Here is a 24,698-nt window from a genome sequence, read left to right as displayed (position 1 = left end):
TGTCACCTGTCTCCTCAGAGCCCTTCTGGCACGAGTCTGCGCATCCACACCTGGGCCATAGGACCCCACATACTACCTGTCCATGGAGGCAGCCGCTGTTCCCTCCCCCCTTCCAGGCCATTCTCCCCTTCCCCTTGGCAGGAGAGCAGGTGTGTGTCGGGCATGAAGGGGTAGGGGGGTAGGAAGGAGCTTCTCCTAGAAGAACAGGCCCTTGAGGTCTGGCAACTGGTGAACTTAGACACCCAGAGAAAGACGGGGAGTACACAGGTGGGTGAAGAGGACCATGACACTGGGCAGGGGCAAGACTCATCCTCCAAGAAGACCTGGCAGGCCCCTAGGCTGCAAAAGTCAGAGTCAACAACCGCGAGCATCTGCCCTCCCAGGCTTAGGCCACTCCCCAGAGCTGCCTAGCAATGACCACACTGTCCTGCCCAGGGTCCCGACGGTGCCCCAGTGAGGGGTGGCCAGAAAGGGCGACGTGTCCTGACTGGGCTCCAAGTCCTGTTGGGCTTTGCTGCTTTTGTGCTGTGTGACCTTGAGCCCTTCACTGTCTTCTCTGAGCCTCACTGAAAAAAAGGAGGCTGCAGGACTGGTTGATCCCTATCTTCCTGGTGCTGCCCTTCTGTGTTTGTGGTTCTAACCCCCCAGAGAGGGAGGAGAATCCTTCAGCTCTTGAGTCAAGCACCCGGTTTCAGACAGGCTTTCCCCTGACCCCTCAGCCTCCTCACACACACACCTCAAATTGCCCCAACACATCCCACTTCTCTCTTTATTTTTGCCCCATCGCAGCAGTTATCACCTTCTGGCCCACTCTATGTCCTACTTATTTGTGTTTATTTATCATCTCTCCCAGCCCCGCAACGTCAGCCCCATAGGAGGGTGAGATTGGTCTGTCTGCCTGGCTGTGCCCCGGTGCCTGGCCTAGTAGGTGCTCAATAAACATTTGCTGAGGGTGTGCCTGGGGGATCAGGCGTGGGTAGCGGAGGAGGCCCAGGAGGAGGAGGGGGAGCCACTGGCTGCGGGTCTGGAGGAAGGGATGAGGGCGTGGGGTCCTGCGGGCTCGGGCAGGGGCTGTGGTGAGGGCAGAGGAGGCGCACGGGGAGGCGCCCACCCTCCAGGTGGTAGGTGTGTGCTCGTGCGCCAGGAGCCCCTCTTGGTGTCTGATGGCCCGGCCCTCCTTCCTGCCCAGGTCCCCCCACATGGTCCCGGGGCAGAGGCCGGCCAGGCGGAAGGCAGCCTTCCGCAGCTGGACACAAAGGCCTTGGAGCCGGCCCCCGGCCAGCCTGCGCCGATAAGGTGGGTAAATTTCAAAGGGGGTCATGGGGAAGGGGGTGGGCAGGGCTGCTGATAGCAGGGCCCCGGTGCTGCCAGCGGCCTCCCCCTGCCTCCCACCGCCCGCCGCCCAGCCCCACAGCCGGCCTGCGAGCAAAACAGGTTCCGATTGTGCTCTTATCTGGGACTGCGGTTTTGTAAGGCCCTGCTGGCTCTGCGCTAATGGGGGGAAAGGCAGCTCTAGGTGTGGGCTGTGACGCGGCCCCTCCATCTCCACCCCCCACGACGGCAGGCCGGGGGTGCACCTGGCACTCTGGAGCGGGCCCGAGAGACACCCGAGGCACTGCACCCCAGCAGGGAGGGGGCCGGCGGTGGCTGAGAGTGGGGCTTTGCTCCGGATCCTGGTCCCACGCCTGGCCCTGTAGGCTGCTTCCCTCTCTGGGCCTCAGTTCCCTCACTGAGGTTAAAATGGGGCTGTTTAAGACGATTAAATAAATGAGCTCTGTATAGCCGTGGGCATGGCAGCTAGCTCTCGGGGAGCCCAGGTAAGCGGGGTGGTTGGCAGGGAGAACTCGGGAAATGAAGGGGCCGTGGCTTCGAGGCCTTGAAGTCTGGCTCCATCCAGGCCTTATCTCCCTCCACTGCCTTCTCTTTCTGCCCCAGGCATACTGGCCCCCTGCCAGCTCCACAAGCCTCCCAAGCACAAGCCCACCTCAGGGCCTTTGCTCAAGCCTTGGGGCCTGGAATGCTTACAGGTAACTGCAGTGCTCATGCCTTTCCCTCCTTCATGTTTTTGCTCAAATCCCACCTTCTCAAGGGGATCCACCCTGACCACTGAATTTAATGCTCCTCCCCACACCCCACCCAGCACTCCTGACATCCTTGGCCCAATTTTTCATGGCATTCATCACCTTTTGGAGTACTGTATAATTTACTCATTTATTACTTTTACGGTTGACTCTGTCTCTCTCCTCTTGAATGCGAGCCCGGTGAACTCCACTGCTGTATCCCAGTGCGTGGCTGGTCCAGGGCAGGCCAGGAGGCCACGTATTTGTAGAGTGAACGGATTAATGGGGCAGAGACAGGCCAAGATCGAGGTTGTACCTTGGGACACCACCCCGCTCTACCATCACAGGGACTAGAACCAGTAGGGAAGGTGTCGTGTGTGTGTCTGCCCCCAGACAGGCCTGCAGGGTTCCTTAGGCTTGGAGGCCACCTCTAGCAAGAGCCCACTCTGGCTCAGTTCACAGGGAAACTCTGAGCCCCTGAGGGCTATGCTAGGGCCCTGTGCTGGGGTGAGGCCTGCTGAGGTGGTGTCCCAGGTGTGAATGGGTGATGGGGACAGGCGGACAGGCGAGCGGGTGGGGGAAGCCGCAGGGAAGAGAGTGGTATACAACCGGGCCTTAGACACAGAGATGATTTGCCTGTCTACTCAGCCTCCCCCCAAGGAGCCTGGGGGCTCTTTCTGAGGAGTCAGTCTGAAGAGGAGCAGGAGATGGCCTTGGTGTGGAAGCCCAGGGTCTGGGGAACCAGCCCCAAAGCTGGGAAGGCCTCTGGCTCCTAGAATGGAGGGGGTCACGCACACACTATAGCTCATGGCAGGAAATAGGTGTAGGTGAACCCGGTAATCCCACAGAGGGCTAGCCTTCGGAGGGATGCTGGGGGGCACCGGGGCCCTCTGAAACAGAGAGACGCCAAGTGGCTGTGGCCACCAGTCCACGAACTCAAGGACAGACTATTTCTCGCCATCCTGCCCCCACACAGGGCCTGGCATAGAGTCAGTGCTCAAGAAATGCCTGCCGGTCTCAACAGAGAAACATGTCATGGCTCAGGGACGCCCAACGCCACCCCTGGACCCAAGGGGCACCCTCCATGCTCCAGTTGGTAGAAATGTCTAGTTATGTGGTCCCTGAGGACAGAGCTGCCACCCCAAGCTAGTCCTGGTCTCCTCATCCACCATTTGGCTGTGGCATGGTATCCTGCAAAGACACCAACAGACCTGGCCTGAATCCTGCCTCTGCCACTTTCTAGCCTTGACTTTGGTGAGCCTCTGTGGATGAGAAGGCCAACGGGGCCCTCAGGTGCTGGAGTTATTAAGATTAGAGGAGCGAGCATATGTCACACAGGAGCACAGGCTGGAGGCTGGACTCCTAGCCCAGCCCTGCTGTGTGTCCTTGGGTCTGTTCCCTAGCCTTTCTGGTCTCAGGGTCTTCTTCTGCCATAAGGACTGCATGGTCTCTGGGGTCCCACAGACCAGGCTTCCTGTCCATCCGCTCCTGCAGTCCCATCTGGGTGACCAGCCCCAGGCTCTTCACATCTCAGCAGGACAGCCCTCCCCTGAGCTCTCCCACCTTCCCAGAGCTAGAACCTGGGACAGAGCAGGGCCTTGTGTCAAATGGGCGGGGGCAGCCCCACGTCTCTGTGGCTGGCATGAGGCCCAGCCTTGACCCTGCCATCACCCCAAGGCTGCAGCTCCTAGGAGGACCCAAGTGAGAAGGATGGGGGAACAGAGAGATGGGGACAGGAAGAAAGCTAGGAAGGTGACCAACCGACTGACCAAGACCCACTGCCCTTTCCAAAGTACTCCCAACTACCATTGTCAGCTGACAGTCACCCATCACGGTGCCCTACCCACAAGGGCAGCAGGGCAAGTGTTATCTCCACTCCACAGAGGAGGTGGAGGCCCAGAGGGGGCCTAGCTGGCTCGCCGGCACCCCGCTAGTAAACGGGCCCTGCCCCCATCGGGCACTCTCCTCTTGGACGGGTGATGGGTGAGCGGCGGGCAGGAGCGCCCCGGGAGAGGACTCATGATCTGTGTGCGGGCTCCCGTCCTGCCGCAGCTCCAGGGTCCCTGCCCTAGACGAGTTCAAAGCTTAGGGAGAAAAGAACCACTGGGAGACATTAGAGCATGAAGAAATGGGAAATGGGTGGTCTGCGGGGGCTGGAGGGAACACGAGAAAGCTTTCTGGAAGGGACAGCTCTTGAGATGGGGCTTGAGCACGAGGAGTAAACCCAAGCGGAAGAGACTCAGCTCAAATCCATCAGAACAACAGACAGAGGGTGTTACTGGGTCATCCAGATGCTCCCTCAGCAAAGGTCCCCGCTGGGCTGGTGTTGCGGGCTGTCCGGCATACCCTCGCTGGGACCGGGCCTCTGAAACCCCAGTGCCAGAGAGAGTACACTATCGCAATAGGTCAGAGAAGAGTCCTGGGAAGAAGTGGCAGCAGGCCAATGAGTGGTGGGCCAGCCCCCAGGTCTGGAGGGTGCCCACAACGGGTGGGCGGTATGTGGACAGAGGGAGAAAAAGAGGGGGTATGTTTCACCTGAAGGGAGCTGACCAGAGGAGGGTTGAGGAGGAGACCAGCCTTGCGGGGGGTGCGGACTTTGGCCCAGTGGACCCAGTGACCTATGCCAGGGACCTGGGACTTGACCCTGAGGGGACAAGGAATGATAACAGGGTCCTATCAGGCATGGGACAGTCAAGGAAACTCCAGAATTGAGTTTGAGTCAGCTTCCCAGCATGACCTTGGGCAAGACATTGTGAATAATCCGGCCTCAATTTCTTCACCTGTAAAATGGGCATAGTAACATCTACCTAGAGAGGTTGCTATGGGGAGCTAGGTGACACACGTCAGACAGGTGACATGTGGTTGGTGGCTAGCAAGACACCGGGACAGGGTGTCTCGGTTCACAGAACACTTTCACCAATATTATCTCTCTTCCCACTGCAGCTCTGAGAGTTCTCTGGGGATGGGGAGAGGGGAGGTTGAGCAGGCTTCAGACACTTGGCCAAAGTCCAGCAGGTGACGGAACCTGGTTGTGTATTTGGGTAGAATCACCAGCTGGTGTCACAGCACTGTGCTGGATGGATCAAGGTATTGAAGGGGGTGTGTGTCCCCAGGAGTCCCTTCACGGGTTAAGGATAGTTTATAATTGGCCCTCCCTTCCTCTGGAACCCAACAGAATGTCCCACGTGTGCACCAGATCTGCCTTGAGCCCATCCCTGATGTCTCTCCAAGCAGTCTCTTAACACCTTAGCCCACGTGAGCCCCAGCCGAGCAGATGGAAAGTCCTCTCCTTCGCTCCCTCTCGGGGCTGCCCAGCTTGCAGAGGCGCCTACGCTGGGACTGGGCAGCTAGGATCCCTATTCACCCTCTGCGCCGCTGAGCCTGGTCCTTCCATTCAAATCCGCCTGTCCCTGGGGAGACCTACAAAGTGCTCCCCTGCGCCCAGAGCAAGGCTATTCCCAGCATTCAAGCGGCAGCCTTCCCAAGGCCAGGGCTCTTTCTGGCATGACCAGGGGCCTTCTCAAAGCCACCCAGCAGTGAGATACCATTTCTGGCTGTGAGAGTGTTCTCTCTTCATCGGCCTGTCCATGTTCTTGTCTGTCTCAGTCAGGATCAGACTTGGCTTTGAATGTTAAAGACCACACTTAACAAAAGCATCAGGTCTATTTCGCTCACAAAATTCCTGGGACAGGCTGTCTAGGGCCAGCATGGAGCTTTTATGCAGCCCTCAGGGACCTGGGCTCCTTCCAGCTCACTGATGCACTGTCCTGTCCTCGTGGTCCAAGACGGCATCAGTTAAGGTGAGGGGGCTAGTGCTGAAGGCCTTGGAATCTTCCTGCAGCCCTAGAATTCTCTCACTGTGGGCAGCCGCACGGTTCTCTGAAGTCAGAAAACAACAATGAACATTATCTCAGATGCCTCACCCAACAGGGGGGGAGCAGGGGTTTGGTGCCTTTCTGAGGTGATCCAGAGAAAGGAAAGGCCAGCCCCTGCCCTCCGGGGACGTCCCTCCCCTGGCAGGACGGGGAGGAAGCGGAGAGCTCAGCTGTGTGGTCCTCCCGGGATCATGGAGCCAGGCGTGGGGACCTCATGGCCTCCATCCTTCCAGGACTGTTGGAGAGCAAGCTGCTGCTGGCCAGCCCCCGTTCGGGGGCTGGGAAAGGGAGCTACCAGTCTTTCCTGAGCACCACATCCTCACCGGCCTGCACCCATCACAGAGAGCACGGGTCCGAACACGCGGTGTGCGGGGGGGACCACAAGCCTCAGGTCCTTTTCCACAGAGTTCTCTGAAGCTCCCTCCATCCCTGGCCTGGAGAGCCAGACAGCACCTCCTCCCGGAAGCCCTCTCTGACTTGCCTTGCTGGGTTCTTCCACAGTCCTCCACTGGGGCACGGGTGGCTCTGACTTTCCGCTGAGCTTGCTGGTCTGGTCCCCAATCTTGGCTCCTCCCTCCTAGCGTGCTGTCCCACGTCGCTCTAGATGTATCCCCTGTGCCTTGCACGCACCGTAAGCCCAGTAGCCATGCATCAGCTAACGAACACGAGTGAGTAAATGAATAAATGAATGAGTGAATGAATGAACGGGCTTTCTCGCTGCCAGAGTGTGGATCCCCCATCAAGGAGAGGGAGGCCTGCAAGGGTTAACCAGGAGCCCGCCTGTGGTCTGAGGTAAGCAGGGAGCGTATTTGTTCAGGTAAATAAGGAAGGATTACTTATAATGGGAAATCAGGCCTGGCCAACTCTTCATCTCACGGCTGCTTGACTTCCTCCCAGCACATTCCTGCACTCTGCCCGCGTCCACACTGCCCTGCAGACCTGGCCCCCTGAGCCCACCACAGCCTCCATGTAAGCCCCTCAGGCTAGGGCTTGCCACTGTGCCAACAGGTGGCACTTGGGCTGGGGGCAGAGGGCTGCCTACGGGGCACAGGGCCCTGAGATCTCAGAGGGCCAACCCCTCAAGGGTGGCCAGGCCCCCAGCGGCCCACCCGAGTACCACCTCTGCCCCCAGCCCTGCTGGCCTCTGGTCCCACTGGCCCCCCAGATGCCTGGCTGAGACCCAGCAGTGGCCCGTGAGCCAACGCCTTCTCCTGGCCCCCCGAGGTTGGCGCTGCAGTGGACAACTCCCTGGACACGAGGCAGCTAACAGGTAAGTCGGGTGGGAACACAGAGCGCCTTGCCGTGGGGGCTTCCCCCTCCAGTGCTGGGGAGGTGGGTGACAGGGCAGGACTTGGAAGCATGGATTGCGAGCTCAGAACCGATATCCCAGGCATTGCTGGCCTTGTGATCCGGGCCCTTCACCCTCAGAAGCCCCCGCCCCTCCACAGGTGGCCCATCAGCCTCCCTGGGCTGACCCCAGAGCCCAAGGGAGCCCCCAAGGCCATACCTTGAGCCCAGCCTGTACAGCCTGAGGGCAGGCCTCTCTGCAGGTGCAGAGCCTCAGTCCCCCAGATGCAGCCAGTTCTGCTTGGCTAGGAAAACACAGACAACCTTTCTGCTCCGCCGGCTGCAGCTGCTCTGCCGAGGGAAGGGTCTGCCGGGGGCCCGGCCGCAGCGGACAGGGGCTTGCTGAAGCCTGGAGGCTCGGGGCCAGGCTCCAGGTTGGAGCAGGGGGGACAGGCCCAGAGCCCAGGGGTTGGGGCAGGGCAGTGATGGGCCCAGGACCCTGGTGGTCTGGGGAGCCGCCACGCAAAGCGCCTGGGTTCGAGCACCCAGGGGAGCCGATGGCCTGGGGCCCCCAGTCTGGGTGCACAAGGAGAGAAATGGGACACCCTCAAAGACGCTCCTTTCTAAGATTCACCTGCTGCCTCCTGTGGGGAGAGAAGGCAGTGCTGGTGGTGATGATAGGGTAGAAAGCTGAAGGGTCTGGATGTCTGGGGGCTCCCCTGAGGCTGGACAAGGGGTGTGTGTGTGTGCATGCCTGTGTGTGGGGGGGTGTGTGAGCTAACGCGAGCACGGGCATCTATCTGGGTATGCGTGTCGGGGAGCGGGCAGGCCCACCGAGCCGGCCCTGGATCCCCTCACCCACCCAGCGGCCCATCCCCAGGCCACAGGCCTCAAGTGTCCTGTCCCCTGTATGACAGAAATGGCCTTTCTCCTTTTCCTTGGCCAAGGCTGGGACTAGGCCTCATTTCCTGCCCCCACCTCACCGATAAACAGCTTCACAGCAACCCCCAATAAAGCCGCATCTCCCCAGCACCAGCTGCTCCGCTGAGTAACAAAGCAAACAGGCATCAGGCTGCCCCAGCCTGAGGTGGCGGACGGAACACGGGCAGGAGCCTCCCCAGCCGCCCAGCCCAGCAGGGGTGGGGCCGGAGCCCAGGACCCCCAACGCAGGGTCTCAGCACCCCCAGCTCACAGAAATGTGGGGGGATCAAGCATCCTCAGGGCGCCTGGGGCAGTTGAGGGTTGGAGGAGACACTCTCTCTGTGGGGGGGGGGGCATCCTCCCCTTTGAGAAATGACAATCATTTCCTCTGCTCCAGGCGCGATGAGGGGACCCAGAGGCGAAAACTCCGTCTGTGCTAGTCTTACGTATTGTGAGTTACCTGTTATAAAACACCTACTATGAAACGTGATGCCATTCGATTTTCGCAAGCCTCTCAGAACGAGATAGAACTGCTCTGTCCACCAAGCCTGAGGCAATAGGGCGGGCCCTCAGTGTGTGCTCAACTGACCACACAAATTGTGATGCTGGCAACAAGTAGAAAAACCCAGGAGAAGCCACTTTTTACCACTGACGTCATTGTAGATGTAAAGTTAATAGCCCTGAAACAGTTAGAGCCCCATTTTGTGCTGAAACAACTTGGTGCAGCTTGAGTGTAACCTGGGGAAGTAGTTTCAGACTGACCTAGGGACAAAGACACTCCAGGTGGAGGGCAAGAAGGGATGGGTTTAAGGCCCACGGTATGTGACCTTGGGCAAGTCACTTTTCCTCCCTGTACTTGTAGCTCCTTGTCTGTGTAATGAGAAGGTTAGACAAGGTGGCCTCCTCTGTTAAAGGAGGCTTCGTGGAAGGGATCATCTGGAGCCAGGTTTTGCAGGCTGTATAGGAGTTGGCGGAGGCAGGCTGGCTGGATTTGCCAGCGCTCTAAGATGTGGGCTTTCCCAGCCTTGTCCCCTAGGCTGTTCCCTGGCTCTGGCTCCTCCTAGAGGCCAGGAAGGGATGAGTGAGGCCAGCAGCTGCCCCGGGCTGGGCTAGAGAGCAGGATGACCTCGAGTAGGGCCAGGGCACCCCTCACTGCCAACCTCAACTCTTCCCCAGACTCCACCCACCATCACCACCTACTTCTTCCTTTGCTCCTCTCATTCCTCACCCACTATCTTTCCCTGCCCCATCCCCTCACCTGCTCCCAGGTGTCACCTTCCTGAATATTCAGCTTATGTCAATTCACAAGGAATTTTCATCCACCTTGCCCTTAATCTTCATAACCTCTTAAGGCATGCTCTTGACAGCCCATTTAATAGACAGGATCACCGAGTCTCCAAGGAAGCCAAGGCACTTACACCAGTCCCTAGCTAGAGGGCAAGGAGATGGGGCTCAAACCCGGTCTGAGACCCTCTCCCTGCCCCCGCCCCACCCTCATCCCGTTCTTCGCCCCACCCTGCCCCCCAGCCAAGGGAGCAGCCTGTCAGGTAGAGCAACTCTTCCCAAAGCAAACTTTGCACAAGCCGACTTGCCCTGGGCTCTTCCTGACATTTAATGCTGGCCTCCTTCCCCTGCCTCATTTGCATGCTCCCAGCTCAGGGGGTGCCCCCTGCCAGACTCTCCTCTCCCACCTTTCAGCAGCTGGGTGGGGCCTCCAGACTGGGCAAGGGGGAGCGTCCTCATCCCTCCTGACCTCTCCTCCGCTGCCAGGAAGCTGAGTGTGACTCTGCTGGGAACCAGACAGACCAGAGCCCACCCAGGACCTTAGCGAGGGAGAGTGAGGTCTCTCTGGCCACCACCAGAACTAAGGAGCCCTTCCTTCTCCCTCCAGCTCTGGGATTCAGGGGAGGGGTCTGGGGGTGACTGCCCAGCTAGGGTCTCAGCACCTGGGACTAGTGATATTGGGGGGGGGCGGTTAGGTCTCTCTGTTCTTGGGCAGCAAGATCTTCCTGCCTCAGACTCCCACATCCCCTTCCTGGGCAGGAGGGCCATGTGTCTTTGCTAACACTTCACTGTTGGGGATGGGTCCCAGTAACTCCCTAACTCCCTGCCCATTTAAATCCCTTTTGCAGCAATGTCTGTTCTTAACCTCTCAGAACCGTTCATTCTGGACTTTGGTCATTTTCAAATGATTTCAAAGTGCCTTCCCTTTGTCCTGAAACCCCCCTTCCAAGCCCCGAGGTATGCTTCTTGGCCCCGTGATTAGGGCTCAGGGTACATTTTCTCCCTCAGCCCTGTCAAGGTTTTATAGATTCCCCAACCCCAGTTTCGGAAGCTGCCTTTCCAGCTCTGTGCCTGGCGTGGAGGCAGCTGCTGAGGCCCACGAGACGAGAGATGAGGGGAACAAATGCGTGCACACAGCTCTGGGAGATTGCGAAGTCTTCCCTGCCAAACCCCAGAGACACAGTTGTCTTTGAGTCCCCGTGTCACCGACAAGCAGGCTGCGAGGATGAACCAGAGTGCCACCAGGCAGAAGCCGGGTGTGGCCCTGTGTCCTCACACCCCTGGGGGCCCGGCTGCCCAGGGCTGCCCAGCTGGGGCGGGAGTGTGGAGTGTGGGGACCCTGAGCTAGGGCAAAGGAGCTTGATGGGGTGCTGGGACATAACTTTATTTACATCAGGCATGTGCTCAATGAGGGGCTGAATGAAGACGTGATTTGTAGTTTCTGTAAAGCCCTGGAAAGTCAGGGAAGACTTGAACTTGACATTGCTGGAAACGGAGGCTGTGGCCTGAACAAACACCCCAGCATCACTGGCTCCAAGCCCCGGACTTATCTGGTCTGGGGTCTTGGGTGCCTGTGTGAAGTGGGGAAGGGGTGCTGCGGGGGTGGGACCCCAAATTGTGGGCGATCTGTAAGGGCAGCCTGGCAGGGTCCCTGCCTGGTCAGAAGGCAGAGCCAAGTTTCTCAGGGGCTCTGGACACCAGCTCCAGAGGAGGGAGGCGGGGGGGGAGACATAGCCACACCCCTTATTCTGCCCAAATGTCTGCCCTGAAGTATGTTTCTACTCGCCAGGGGAGCCCCTGGTGTCCACTTCTGTTTCTCCACCATCCTCCTTCCCAGCCAGGCTGAGGGGCAAGATGGGGGCATGGGATTGTAGAATCCAGACAGTGTCTCGTTAGAAAAGCCCTGAGAGATGACTCCCTGCTTCGGAGAACAGAAGAGGGCCCCAGGCACTGCCCTTTCTAAGCGGCTGGGTCAGAGGGTGGCTTCAGCAGAGGTGAAAGGTTCGGGCAGCCGGGGAGACCCTAGGGCTGGGGGGTGCCAAGTCCTAGCACCACGTGCACAGGGAGAAGTGCTCAGTCCCACACGCCCATGTCTGTCAGGTGGGGTAAGAGCGGCTGCCCCGTGGGGTGGCTGTGAGAGCCGGATGAAGCAGTTTACTTAGTTGCCTTCACCTTGTCTCAGAAAGGGTCACAAGCGATGTCAGTGAGGCTGTGTGTCTGGACGCCAGTGGTACCTGATTCCTAGAGCCTCACCCCCGCCCCCAATTCTCCACACACACCTCCCGGGCCCACTGACTGGCTCCTCAAGTCAAACCTCCCAGAGAGCAGGGCTCCTGGAAAAGGGAGGCCCACGCCGATCCCTGCATGAGTATGGGATCTGAGGAGGTGGGAGAAAGCCAGGAGGCCTAGAAGAAACCTACCTCCTCGGCTCTCACGACAAGCCCAAGACAGGCAGGTCCTCCCCATGGGGACCCACCTCCCTTCTTTCTGCACTTGAAGAGCCCAGGGGCAGCAGATGCATGGGGAGGGGCACAATGGGGTGCTTGAGTTGGGCTGGAGCTGCCTGGAGGTGGCGAGCCTGGGACACCTTCCTGGGTAGGAAGGTGGCCTTTCCCGTGCAGAGCGGTGGCGCTCTGGACAGTGGGGTGGTCAGTAAGGAGGAGGCTGGGGACTTTCCTTGGGTCCAGCTTGTTTGAAGAGCAGTTTCAAAGAGCAAGGGAGCTGGGGTTCCATAGAAGGCAGGAGCGTGGCAGAGAAGTGAGGGGACAGGAGGAGGAGGGGAAGAGTGAGAAGGTAGAGGGAAGAGATCGGATCCAGAGGTGGGGAGGGTTCAGAGAAGCCAAACGCTTGCTCAGGCCGGTCATGGGCCCCGGGCCCGGACTCCCTGCAGCCTGGGCAGTCCCAGCTTCTCTCCAAGGTGCTGACCGGCCGACTGGGGGGCCGCCCCATGTGACCCCCACCCACTCTGCATGGCTCCCGGCCAGGCCCTAATCACACCCCCACAGTCCCCTGGCTCCCCCATTAAAGGAGGCCCTTGCGTGGAGGGAGAGGGGCTAATGGCTAGGACAGTAGGCCAGAATGAGGAAGCCTGAGTAGGGCTGCCCCACTTGGTGGAGAAAGGCCACCTCAGCTCAATGGTAGGCGCTGTCACCCCCTGCCCCACCCACTCTCCCTTGCTGCTCCTCTCACTGGGGTCTGCAGCCAGAGTCCTGGGCTCTGGGCAGACGGAGGTCGGGTCTCAGGACTGAGGTAGGGGCTCAAGAACACTGGTCCCACCCACAGTTCCTTGCTAGGGTAAGATCTGGGAGCCAGGATTGAGCAGGGTCTCAATCCCACAACAGCCCAGGGCCTTAGTAAAGACCTCCCTGGTAACCCCATTTCCCAGAGGCTGTGGTTTCAAGACATATCAGGGGGTCTTTTGCTGGTGCCGGGTCGGGGTGGGAGTGAGAACTCGGGGGGCAGAGGAGCGGCAGGGCCACAGACCGGGCAGTGGCAGGAAACAGCTGCTCTGAATCTCTGAGTCCCTCTGCCCTCTCTCCTTGGTCTGCCTTCCTGAGGGAGTGGGAGGTGCCAAGAGAGGGAGAGAAGGGGCCCCAAGGTCGCTAATCCCTCTGGCCACTGCCCCTCGATCTGGCCCTGTATCTGGGCATTGGCCTCCACCAGCTGTTACCAAACTCTCTTTGTCTGGAGTCTGAGCCAGAGCCTCTGGGGCAGAAGGGAGCCGGGACATGCTGAGCCTTAATCCAGACATGTGGTTTAATCTAGAAAAGATCAGCTCGAGGTTTGGGAGCTGGAGGCATCGCTTGGGAGACGGGCAGCACCTCAGGCCCAGCAGAAGCTGGTGGGAGGGCCAGGCCTGCTGTCCTGAGGACATGGATCTGGCAAACGCAGGGCTTGTCCCAGGACCCTAGGCCTATGGAGCAGTGGCCTGAGGGTCAGCAGGCCCCCAGTTTGGTCCTAGCTCTGCCGTGACTATGGGCACGTCTTGCCACTCTCTGAGCGTCATTTTCCCCAATGCACACGTGTCCTCTCGGGCGAACGATCACCTGAGGACATAATCATGGCTGAATTGCATGGCACAGTTGGGGAGAGATGGGAAATCAGAGGAGGAACCTGTTGGGAGTGTTTCCTGGGGGAGGAGGGCTTTGGGCTGAATTGCAATGAGCGGGGAGGGGCATATTAGGCAGGGGGATGGCAGCACAGGAGAAAATAGCCATGTTGTGCCCACAGCACTGGGGCCAGGGGAGAAATGCCATTGTCATTAGAGCCTGGATATGGTCACCATGTCGATCGATCCCTGGTTCTGGTCCAGACCCTGCCACTGACCAGCAAATGAATCCCTTCCCCATATGTGATCTACAAAACGATCATATAACGTATGATTCCCTCCAACTCTGATAATCTGGGCTGGATCGGAGTTGGGCTCAGTGGTGGGTGCCAGTCCCTGGAGTTGCGCAAGGCTGGCAATGGGGAGCCACGGGAGGTTCTTGAGCTCAGGGGTGCGCGATGAAGGAGTGTTAAAGGGAAATGAGCTTGGCAGTGGGGTGGATTGAGCAGCCAGGGGGTGGGAATGGACTTTGGAGGATCAAGTGGCCCAATCAGGAGGTGGGCAGGACTCTGGGAAAACAGACTGGCCAGAGCAGAAGCCTCAGAGGGAAAGTGGCCCGATGAGCAGAGCCTGCATGTGGCTGACTGGGGATGTCAAGCAAGCTGCATGAGATCTCTGAGCCTCACTGTCCACATCTATAACACGGGGTTCTCGAGCCCAGGTCCCCCAGGGTTGTGGGCAGTAAGGGAGATAATGGGCATGAATGCTCGGGGCATAGGAGGTGCTCACCGAGCAGTTCTCTCTTCCCTCGCAAGTCTGGGCCCAGAGCCTGAAGGAGACGCCAGAATTGAAGTCTGGGCACACAAACCCGTGGTTCCCTGACCAGTAAACTGAGGTCCCTCCAGATCTGGGCTGCTGGGGTCAGAGCATTCCCCACTTGCAGACAGTCAGATGTTTCCTCCCACTGCATGATTAATTATTAACTTATTTTTCACCAGGGAGGTGTCGGGAGCTGGGACCAAGCCTTGGCTGAGAGCAGGTTCCTTGGCATTTAGGAGCAAGGTGAGGGGGGAGCCGGAATGCGGGGTGGGGAGGAAGTGGGAATTCTCTGCTTGAAGGAGTCCCGGGCCAGGAGTCCGAAGACCTGGATGCGAATCACTGAGCTCTCTGCACCTTCACTTCCCTATCCTCAGAACGGGAATGAGGATAAGGCCCGGCTGCCTCTCTCCAGGGAGGGATGGATGCAAGGGACGCTCGCCCAATGTGTCAGGGCTGTGTCATCACGTCCCTGCCGAGCAAACGCTGCCACCTGCCCTGCCCATTCATCCTCACTGACCCCTCATGCCACAGTGCCCCGAAACACAGCAGCTGCCTCCCATTCTACCTGTGGCTGTGGCCAAGCAAACAGGAGGGCCATGAGGGAAGCGAGTTCTCCTGCTTCTTGGAAAAGCTTCCGTCTTCCTGGCATATGGCCCAGGGTGCTGGCAGAGACTGTCCTAACGTGGCAGGCATGGGAGTTCTGGGGACGTGGATGGGGCGGGAGGCAGGTAGGGGTGATGAGGGAGGGGTGGGGGGCTGAGAGGGGCTCTCCAGGGGTGGGGCCTCCTAGGGGGTAGGGCGTGGGCACAGGCCAGGGTGGGGACCCAGGAGCAGAGCGGACTGTTAGCGCTGCCTAGGTAAATAATGTTGGGCCCACAGCACACATGTGTGTTTGCACAGAAGGCCTTGAAATGATTCCAGGCCTGCCCTCTGTCCCCCGCAACCCCAGTCCCCCTCCTTCCCTGCTCACCACACCCCACCCTGACCTTTCTTTCCTTTTCACTTAAAGGAGCCCTTGAAAGGGAGAGTTGAAATCAAAGGGAACACCCTTCTCTCTTGTTGGCATTCTCTCTGCCACAGGAAACTACATGGCTGCCATGTACAGTTGGGAAGGTTGGGTACTGCACAAGGAAGGGGAGAAGAGGGAGTTGAAATTCCACTTGGGTTTCACCAAAGTGCTATCCAGAGAGAAAGGTCGCTGTTTGCTGAGATATTCAAAGGTGTGGAATGGGCTAGCTGCAGCCCTAGAGAAGCCAGAAGTATCTTTCCAACTGGGTTCTGTAGGGCAAATGCACACCGAGGCTAAGCAGGTCAGTCCCATGGGGCGACTTGCAATGTGCCAGGGAGCCCCCTCCCTGTCTCAGCGTGGCACAATAAATGCCCCCAGGAGAGCCTACCAGTCCTTTGATTAAAGCCTCTCCCTCTAACTGGCCAGATGCCACGAAAGCAGCATGTGTAGAAATGTGAACACCCCCAAGGCCTGTTGAAATGCACTGCTGGGCTTCGCCGAGCTTCTGATTCGGTAGCTCTGAGGCTGGCCTGAGAATCTGCACTTTTACCAAGTTCCCAGGTGCTGCTGCTGCTGCTGGTCCGAGCACCACATTGTGAAAAACACGGCTTTAGGAACACACGTTAACTTGCCTTTAACTGGTTTATCTGTTCCTTTTCTCTGAGATTTTACTGGAGGCATATATATATTACTAACCTTCCACCTGGACTTATTCTTGAGTCCCGGGCCCACAGATCCCGGGAACGGCCCAGGAACCCGGGGGTATGGGTGTCTGTACATCTCCTGAGTCCCTGACTCACCCAAGCTGCCTACTCCAATACGGGGTTCAGAGAGAAAAGGCCCGGAGGCCAAGCAGAGCCTGCATGACCGATGGAGAAAGAGGCCTCTAGCTCTGTGTGTTGAGGCCAAATGGTGCCCCCCTGGGGGCCTTGGGGCAGCAGGAGGAGTGCGTGTCTGACTCGCTGGGGGCCCCAAAGCATGGGCCTTCTCACCACCACCTGATCTCGTCCTCCCCCACCCCCACTCTGCACCACAGCAGCGGCCCCTGTGCTGGGCCTGTAGGTCTGCACGTGGGCACAGCCTTCTCAGCCCACACTCCTCCGGCACGAGGGGAAATGAGGGAGCCCTGGGAGCTGGGAGCGGCTGGGGCAGCATCTCTGCGGAGGATGAGAGGGGGCAGGGGACCAGAAACCCTGTCCTGGGTGGGTGTGGTAGTGTTCAGTGACTGCCTCAGCAGTGTTCAGCTGGAAACTTAGTCACACCTCCAGATGGCCCTGTGGGAGGGGAAGGGGGTCTGCCTCCCTGACTCGTGAGGCCTTTCTACCCTGTCACACCTCTCACTTGCTCCTTTCTTCCTTCACCTGGAGGTGAAGGTGATGGTGACCTTCTCCCTCCCTACCCTCTTTAACGGAAGAAAAAAAGAAAACAAGGTCCGCTGCAGCAGGAAAGATGGAGGTTAGTTCTCAGAAGGAACTTCCTCTACAGAGCAGTGGACTGGGATCTGGGCATGAGCTGGCCCAGGGACAGAGGCCCGAACACTAAAGACTCCAGGCCTCAGTTTGCTCATCTACCCAATGGGGCTAATCGTGCCTTCCGTGGTGAGGATTCAGTGAGGTCCAGAACCTCAGAAGGTTGTATTAAGAGACCACATGTGTCAAGATTCGCTGCTTTCCGCCACCCTGGGCTTCCTTGGAGAGCAAGGGAGCTGTCCTTATACCTTACTGTCTTTCCCAGCCAGAAGCCTATCTGCCCAGCCCTGTCCTAACTGCCCAATGACCCGGAAGCCCCAACTCTCTCCCAGGCCCAGCCACCGCCCACGGAGCCCCTCATCCCCGTAACCAGCTTAGTGACCCCCAGGGGGATGGGGAAGCAGCCAGAACCTGATTCTCCATCGTCTCTTATTTCCGTAGCCACAGCCACCGGCCCAAGCCACAGCGGCATGGGCAGCGCCAGCCCTGGCCTGAGCAGCGTGTCCCCCAGCCGCCTCCTGCTGCCTCCCGACACGGTTCTGCGGGCGGGCCTGGAAAAGGTGGCGGCAGGGGCGGCAGGGTCCGAGAGACGGGACTGGAGCCCCAGCCCCCCTGCCACGCCTGAGCAGGGCCTGTCGGCCTTCTACCTCTCCTACTTTGACATGCTGTACCCTGAGGACGGCAGCTGGGCCGCCAAGGGCCCCGGGGCCAGCGCTCGCGAGGAGCCCTCGGAGGAGCCCGAGCAGTGCCCGGTCATCGACAGCCAAGCCCCTGGGGGCAGCCTGGACTTGGCCCCAGCGGGGCTGGCCCTGGAGGAACACTCCCTGGAGCAGGTGCAGTCCATGGTGGTGGGCGAGGTGCTGAAGGACATCGAGACGGCCTGTAAGCTGCTCAACATCACGGCAGGTGAGCCCCTCCGCCGGCCGCCTCCGTCGGGTGGGCACCAGCAGGGCTGCGGTCGCGAGGCGGGGCGAGGGTGCTGCCTGCGGGGCTCTGGCCACCCCCGCCACCCGCCGGCCCCTGCCCAGCCTCCACAGCTGCGCCGGGGAAGGTTCCGAGCCTCTCTGTGCCCTGACTGCTGGAGGCAGCTAATCCGAGCGCCACGCCCCCGGCCCACCACCTCCCCATGGACTCCCCTCCACGCTCTCCTCCTTTACTCGCTCCAGCCACACCTGCTCTTTGCTGTTCCCGCGACATTCATACCTCAGGACCTTTGCATCTCCTGGTCTCTTGATCTAAAACGCTCTTCCCCCAAATTTTTACTTGGCTCACCCCCCACCTCCTTCAGATCTTGACTCAAATGGCACTGTTTTGATGAGGCTTTCCCTGACGCCTCTATTGAAATTACTGTCCGTACCCCCTTAGTCTTCCTCCCTGCTTTTTTCTCCCATCGCATGTACTGCTACCCCACGTATTTTATTGATTTATCGTATTTGCCTGTCTCCCCCACTGGAATGTACACACCCCAGGGGCAGGGATTCTCATTTGTTGTGTTCACGGCTACATCCCCAGGTCCTAGGATGGCACCTTGACATAGTAGGTGCTCAGTAAGGAGTAACTTCTTAATATGCCAGGCCCCGTTCTAGCACGGGGGGCATCGAGCACGCCACACAGAAGCCCCTTTCTTCATGAAGCCCACGCTACAGTGAGGGAAACTCACTGTACGTAGATAAGTGTGTCACTGGTCTGGTTGTGGTGAAGGCTCTGCTGAGGAGGGGGCATTAGGAGTCCAGGCACCTGTGTGTCTGCCAGGACCTGGAAAGTGCGATTACGGCACTGACGCCTTGGCCTGAGAAGCTGCCACGTCTCCAGCCTCCTGTTCCCGCACCGTCTCTCCAGCGTTGGGCGGGCCTGACCCATGTCCTTGGATGCTGGGTCCTGGCATTTGAGCATTGCAGTCTGGTCCTGTTTTCACACAAAAAGTCTTCAGGCGTCCCTCAGCCCCAGCCCCTCCTCCTCCAAGTCATCCCAGCCCAGCGCCTCCCCCCAACCATCCCAGCTGGTGCCCCCTGCCCCCCGCCCCAGGCAGCTCCTGCCCTACCACTGTCCTCCAGTTACCCAATGCCCCTGGCAGTCCCCAGCCCTGGAGGTTTTCCCATGGTGCCTCCTCTCCCACACCAGGCCGGGAAGGGGCTTGCCCTCTGAACAATGGGACAGGAACAAATTGCTTTGACCCTGGGAAGGAAAATGGGTTTATTAAATGGGGGCCGCCCGGCCTGCAGGTCACCTAGCGGGGGCACCAGCTTAGACTATAGCGTTCACTTGGAGGCCCCATTGTGACCATGCCCATCAGCCTGGCCTCCCCCCGTGTGCCCTGCCAGGCTCAGCCCAGAGCAGCTCCCCAGGGGAACATCCAGGACCTAGCCAGTGACTCTCTCCCTGGCCTCTGAGGCCAATAGCTGCCCCATGATCGCTTGATGCCCTGCCATTCTTTCATTGAGTGCAGATGCGCTGAGCATCTGCTATGCACCCAGCCCTTTGTTGGGTGTTGGAGAAGGTACTAGAACTTTCTGTGCCTCAATTTCCCCATCTGTAAAAAACGGCAGGGGTTGGAGTTGTAAGGCTACTTCCTAGGTGGGTTCCTCCCTCCCTCTCTGGTACCTTGAAGGGAACCCTTGAAAGGTTTGGGGAAGGCAAGAGGCAGCTGGGAGAGAAGCTCACGTGTCTCTGGTTTAACGTCACTCTCCCCTCCAGGGCCAGGCTTCCTGAAAGGCCCTTTGGAGAGCCTGGAGGGGTTGGGAGGACCTGAGGTCCAGGTGAGGTGGGGGGCGCAGAGGCCCCAGGCTACCCTGCCCTGAGCCAAGTTGGTTTTTAGGGTCTTGGCTCCTCCCTCTCACCCCCCTCTCTTCTCAGTTGCCCCCCCACCACGGGGCCCCTCAGACCCTGTCTGGCCTGATCTGTTCTCATCCCAGGAGCCCATGGTCCCAGTCACAAGCTGCTTTCAGTTCCCAGGGGCACCCCACGAGAAGCGGGGCTGTGCCCTCAAGTAGCCTGTGGGACTGAGGGAGTGTCTCTTGCCCAGACCCTGTGGACTGGAGCCCTGGCAACGTGCAGAAGTGGCTCCTGTGGACGGAGCACCAGTACCGGCTGCCGCCCGTGGGCAAAGCCTTCCAGGAGCTGGGGGGCAAGGAACTGTGCGCCATGTCGGAGGAGCAGTTCCGCCAGCGCTCCCCTCTGGGTGGCGATGTGCTGCACGCCCACCTGGACATCTGGAAATCAGGTGGGACATGGCACGGGAGAGCAGCGCCTCCCGAGCTCCAAGCCCGGGACACTGCAGGGGGGTGGCACGGTCAGGCCAGGATGCCAGCCAGGCTTACTGTCCGCTGGGGCAGCAGCCCCTTGCTCCCCGTCTGGGCTCTGTTCTAAATCCCAGCCTGATGGGCAACTGCCCCCCAAGATCCCGGGCAAACTCGCCAGCCCCGGCCCGCTCCCAGCCCTGGTCAAGCCCACAAAACACAGGGCGGGGCATGTGGGAAGTTAAAAGATAGGAGTTACACTCTGGGGTACGGCTGGCATAGCTGATGGGGACTGTGGGTACTATGAGGTCCTTCTTCGTCCTTTTTAAAATTTCATTTGTTTTGTGTTCTCATTCAAGAAGTAATGAGGTAACACACGCGCATGATTTCTTTTTTTTTTTTTAAGATTTATTTATTTATTTATTTGACAGAGATAGAGACAGCCAGGGAGAGAGGGAACACAAGCAGGGGGCGTGGGAGAGGAAGAAGCAGGCTCATAGCAGAGGAGCCTGATGTGGGGCTCGATCCCGTAACGCCAGGATCACGCCCTGAGCCGAAGGCAGATGCTTAACCGCTGTGCCACCCAGGCGCCCCATGATTTCTAAAAAGACCATCGTGAGGGGCTCCTGGGTGGCTCAGTTGGTGAAGTGTCTGCCTTCAGCTCGGGTCACGATCCCAGGGTCCTGGGATCGAGCCCCGCGGAGCCTTCTTTTCCCCCTCTCTCTGCCGCTCCCCCTGCTTGTGCTCTCTCTCTCTCTGTGTCGAATAAATAAAATCTTTTAAAAGACCACAGTGAAAAATAGTACCATGAAAAGTAATTTTCCCGCTCACTCCTGACCCCCAGTCCCCCTCCCTAGGGGCAAGCACAGTTCCCAGTTTCTTGGGCACCTTGCTGGGGAGACACACAGCAAGCAGATACATGTGTGGTTTTCACCCTTTTAACACGAACAGCACCGGAGTATCACACTGTTCTGCTCTTGGTGTAGCTTGGATCTTGTTCTCCCACCAGCATCTCTACAGCCGCCCTATTTCTCCTGGCTGTGTGCCAGCCCCTTCACATTTAAATCGTGCCCCATCCCACTGTGTGCCCGCACAGAGCCACGTGCTTTGGAGGAGACAGTGCTTGCTCCGTGAGTCAACGCCCCTGCCCTTAGGCACAGGACCCACTCCTATGACCAGTAGAGACCAGTGTCCCGCCCCAGCCCAGTGGCCGGCAAGGGTAGCAGTCAGCGCCAGGCAAAGAGCCAGGTGGTGATGGGGGCAGAAGCTGGCTGCCTCCACGCCCCCTTGCTTGGCCACAGGGGGCAGTTTCTGTGGCCCCACAGTCCCACCCGAGCCCCCTCCTGCACCCTTGGGGTCTGCCCTGTGTCTCCAGCCTTCTCTCCCTGCCCTGCAGCGGCCTGGATGAAAGAGAGGACTTCTCCCGGGACCGTCCACTACTGCGGTGAGCCAGGCCCGCAGGGAGGGGCCGGGGGGCAGGGGGCCGGGCTTGAGGGATGGCTGCCCTGGAAGCAGGGGGTCCCCCACTCACCGCCACCCTCCACGGTTGCTCAGCCTCGACCAGCGAGGACAGCTGGACCGACAGTGAGGTGGACTCATCCTGCTCCGGGCAGCCCATTCACCTGTGGCAATTCCTCAAGGAGCTGCTACTCAAGCCCCAGAGCTACGGCCGCTTCATCCGGTGGCTCAACAAGGAGAAGGGTGAGCCCGGCGCCTGCGGGGGCCACGGGGCGGGGGAAGGGGAACAGGCAGGGAGGCGGGTGCGGCCGGGTCCTGCTGGCCTCCTGCTGGCCTCCTCCTGGCCCCAGGCACCAGGCACAGGGGAGGGCTGGGGGCTGGGCAGAGGGGAGGAGCAGCCCCCACCGCTGCCCTGAATGCCGGACACAGGCCCCCACTGGCCTGGCTCGGAGTCTGCGTGCGTTCACGTCCGCATCTGCCTCCCGGCCGAGCTCTGTCCTATTTAGGGCACCCGGCTCCACACAGTGCCCAGGACACACTAAGGGCTTCAAACTCAGCTGAGAATTAGACAGTCTTTGCCTGCAACACACCATAGCTCCCCCAGGGAGACCGCGGGGGTCCGGGGAGAAACCCCTTGTGAGCCACATAGGCAGTATTAGACTTCCAAGTAAGCACATTATAAAAAATTTTAAACAGGTGAATTTAATTTTAATAATACTTTAATATTATAAATTATTAAAATTTCAACATATAATCAGTATAAAATTACTAATGAGATATTCTTGCTAAGTCTTCCAAATCTCATGTGTATTTTACACTTACAGCCTATCTCAATTCGGATTTGCCAGATGTCAAGTGCTCAAGGCCACATATGGCGAGTGGTTACCTCATTGGACAGGACTAGATGGGGGGGTGTGTGTGTGCAAGCGCGTGTTGGAAAACACTCAGAGTCAAGTCTGGACCTATGGGTACCGGGACCTCAGTCTTCTTATCTATAAGATGGACTGGATTCATCCGTCCAACAACCCTTCACTGAGTACCTCTGGCCACACTTGCCCCGGCAACATTTACAGAGAATTAGTGTCCTGACGGTCTAGGGAGGGTCAGCTGCACCCCATCCTCGAGGGACCTGCGGTGCTGGGGGAGAGCTAGCAGTGAAAGGAGCTGTCCTACAGAGCATGGCGGAGCTGCGATGGGGCGGTGGGGGCAGCTGCGCCTTGGTCCAGGAGGACTTTACAGGGGAGGTGACTTGGGCTGAGTGGGAAGGACAAGCGGGGCTAGAGGGGGTGGAGAGAAGTTCCCGCACAAGGGGTGGTAACCCTCGTGTATATCTGAAACTTAATGCGAGCTGGTCCTCAGAGCGATGGTTCCATGACAGACTTCGAGGGAAAGGAGATCAGGGAGGGCAGGGTGGTCTGGGAAGGCTTCCTGGAGGGGGTGTGCTGGCCCGGGTTTGCCAGGAGAACTGGGGTGTTAGCAATATAATAGTTCTTCTCAAGAGGGGCACTTCCTTCAGGCTCTGCTGTAAGCTCTTTCTGTCACCGCTCAACAAACGGTAGTCGCTACAACCCCCTCCAACCAGAGAAAGGGGCCTCAGCCTCTGAAGGTAGAATATGGCAGAGTCAGGCTTCGAGCCTGGGTAAGTCTGGCTCCAAGTCCACTCTTTCCACCCCCTCCTCTGAATGGATCCTACCAGAAAGGGCTGTGCTGGCTTAAGTGTCTGAGGCTGGCAAAGAGGTCTTTCAGGCTTGGGAACTGCTGGGGAAGGTGGCGGGGGTGGGGGTGGGGATGACCTTGACAAATGAGCCGTGGGCACAGCGCAGAGCCCCGCAGGGCTTTTGGGTCGGGCATGCCAACCCCACAATAGGAGCAGAGGCTGGCAGGGCCCAGGCCCTCGGGGCCCCAAACAACCCACTAACGGATACAGGCTCACCCTGCACTCAAGAGGTTGGTGACTCCAAGGTAGCATTTGCCACTTCATTGGGCCCCGTGACCCACTCTGTCCAGGTGTCTTTGACCGTCACCATGACCTGTGGAATAGGTCTTATGACCCCCACAGCCTGGCCCTTGCTCCCAGCCGACACTGAGCACCTTGGCATTCTGAGTCTGACCTGTTGGTTTTGGTCTTTTGCCCTCCTGCCACCCCCCCGCCCACTGGCACCGCTGGCTCTCTCTGGGCCCCCCCTGCTCCCTCAGGCATCTTCAAAATCGAGGACTCCGCACAGGTGGCCCGGCTGTGGGGCATCCGCAAGAACCGGCCCGCCATGAACTACGACAAGCTGAGTCGCTCCATCCGCCAGTATTACAAGAAGGGCATCATCCGGAAGCCGGACATCTCCCAGCGCCTCGTCTACCAGTTTGTGCACCCCATCTGAGGGCTGCGGGCCAGGCCCTGGGCCGAAACTCGCCCTCACCAGCCCTCCCTCCCACCCACCCCTGCCTCTGCCAGAGCCTGAGCTGAGGGAGAGGGCAGTCGGCGGGCATCGGAGTCCGAGGTCAGGGAGGGGACAGCCCACGGCCCCAGGAGTCTAAGTGAGCTCTCCAGGGCCCCAGGGACCCCAGGGTGGGGATGCTTCCTCCTCGGGCCTGACTGCTCATGTGCCCGGTCCACTGGAGGATGGTAGGAGCCAGGGCCGTCCTCAGTGTTCACGGCTCCCCCAGGGAAGGCCGTCCCTCCGCCCCAGTTCCTGACCCCAGAATTTCCAGAGCAGAGCCAGCCGAATGGCAGTGACTTAGCCAAGGCCACTCACAGTCCAATGCTCCCTGCCACCTATTCTGCACCATGCTTGGCGTGGTGCTGGGACACGTCTGCACCCAAGTTGGGAAGCCAGGGGTGCTCCTGGGAACGGGTAATAAAGATACTAGAGAGCCGACACGGCCCGTGTCTGTGCAGCGAGTGAATGGCACAGCCCCGAGGTCACCAATGCTCAGGGTGATTGTGGTCACAGTGGCCTTGGGGTGGTCAAAGGAGGCTTCCTGGGGGAAGCGGCATTGAGCTGAGCCTACAAGGAAAGGGATCATTGATTGGTAGAAGCTGTGGGAGAGAGGCAGTGAGCCATCAAGGTCAAGGAGAGGCTGGAATGGCCCTCATCTCCTTTCCCCCATGGTGGGGGCCAGAACGGGAGTAGGACTGGAGCTGGAGGGGATCTCCCCTACTTAGGAATGGAGAGAAGGCGGCGTCCTCCACACACTCTTGCTCTGCTGTAGATCAGGGCTTTCTGCCTGAAGCGGC

General features: G+C 59.2%; 1 protein-coding gene across 2 annotated transcripts; it reads left to right on the top strand.

Annotated features, from left to right (window-relative positions):
* Window positions 1–1,963: 1,963 nt before the first annotated feature.
* On the top strand, window positions 1,964–24,510 carry SPDEF (SAM pointed domain containing ETS transcription factor). Of its 2 annotated transcripts, none has more exons than XM_034660573.1 (8): window positions 1,964–2,027; window positions 7,068–7,205; window positions 14,474–14,537; window positions 17,214–17,678; window positions 19,795–19,992; window positions 21,405–21,452; window positions 21,563–21,709; window positions 23,663–24,510. In XM_034660573.1, the coding sequence occupies exons 4-8, from the start codon at window positions 17,243–17,245 to the stop codon at window positions 23,839–23,841; spliced, it is 1,008 nt and encodes a 335-aa protein (XP_034516464.1). In that variant the 5' UTR covers window positions 1,964–2,027; window positions 7,068–7,205; window positions 14,474–14,537; window positions 17,214–17,242; the 3' UTR covers window positions 23,842–24,510. The 2 variants fall into 2 exon arrangements, with proteins under 2 accessions (XP_034516464.1, XP_002914351.2); XM_002914305.4 differs by lacking the exon at window positions 1,964–2,027 and adding an exon at window positions 6,807–6,904.
* The last annotated feature ends 188 nt before the right edge of the window (window positions 24,511–24,698 follow it).

The sequence above is a fragment of the Ailuropoda melanoleuca genome, chromosome 5, assembly GCF_002007445.2.
Source record: "Ailuropoda melanoleuca isolate Jingjing chromosome 5, ASM200744v2, whole genome shotgun sequence".
NCBI lineage: Eukaryota > Metazoa > Chordata > Mammalia > Carnivora > Ursidae > Ailuropoda > Ailuropoda melanoleuca.
Note: the sequence above shows the minus strand (reverse complement) of the source record. Positions and strands in the feature narration are given on the sequence as shown.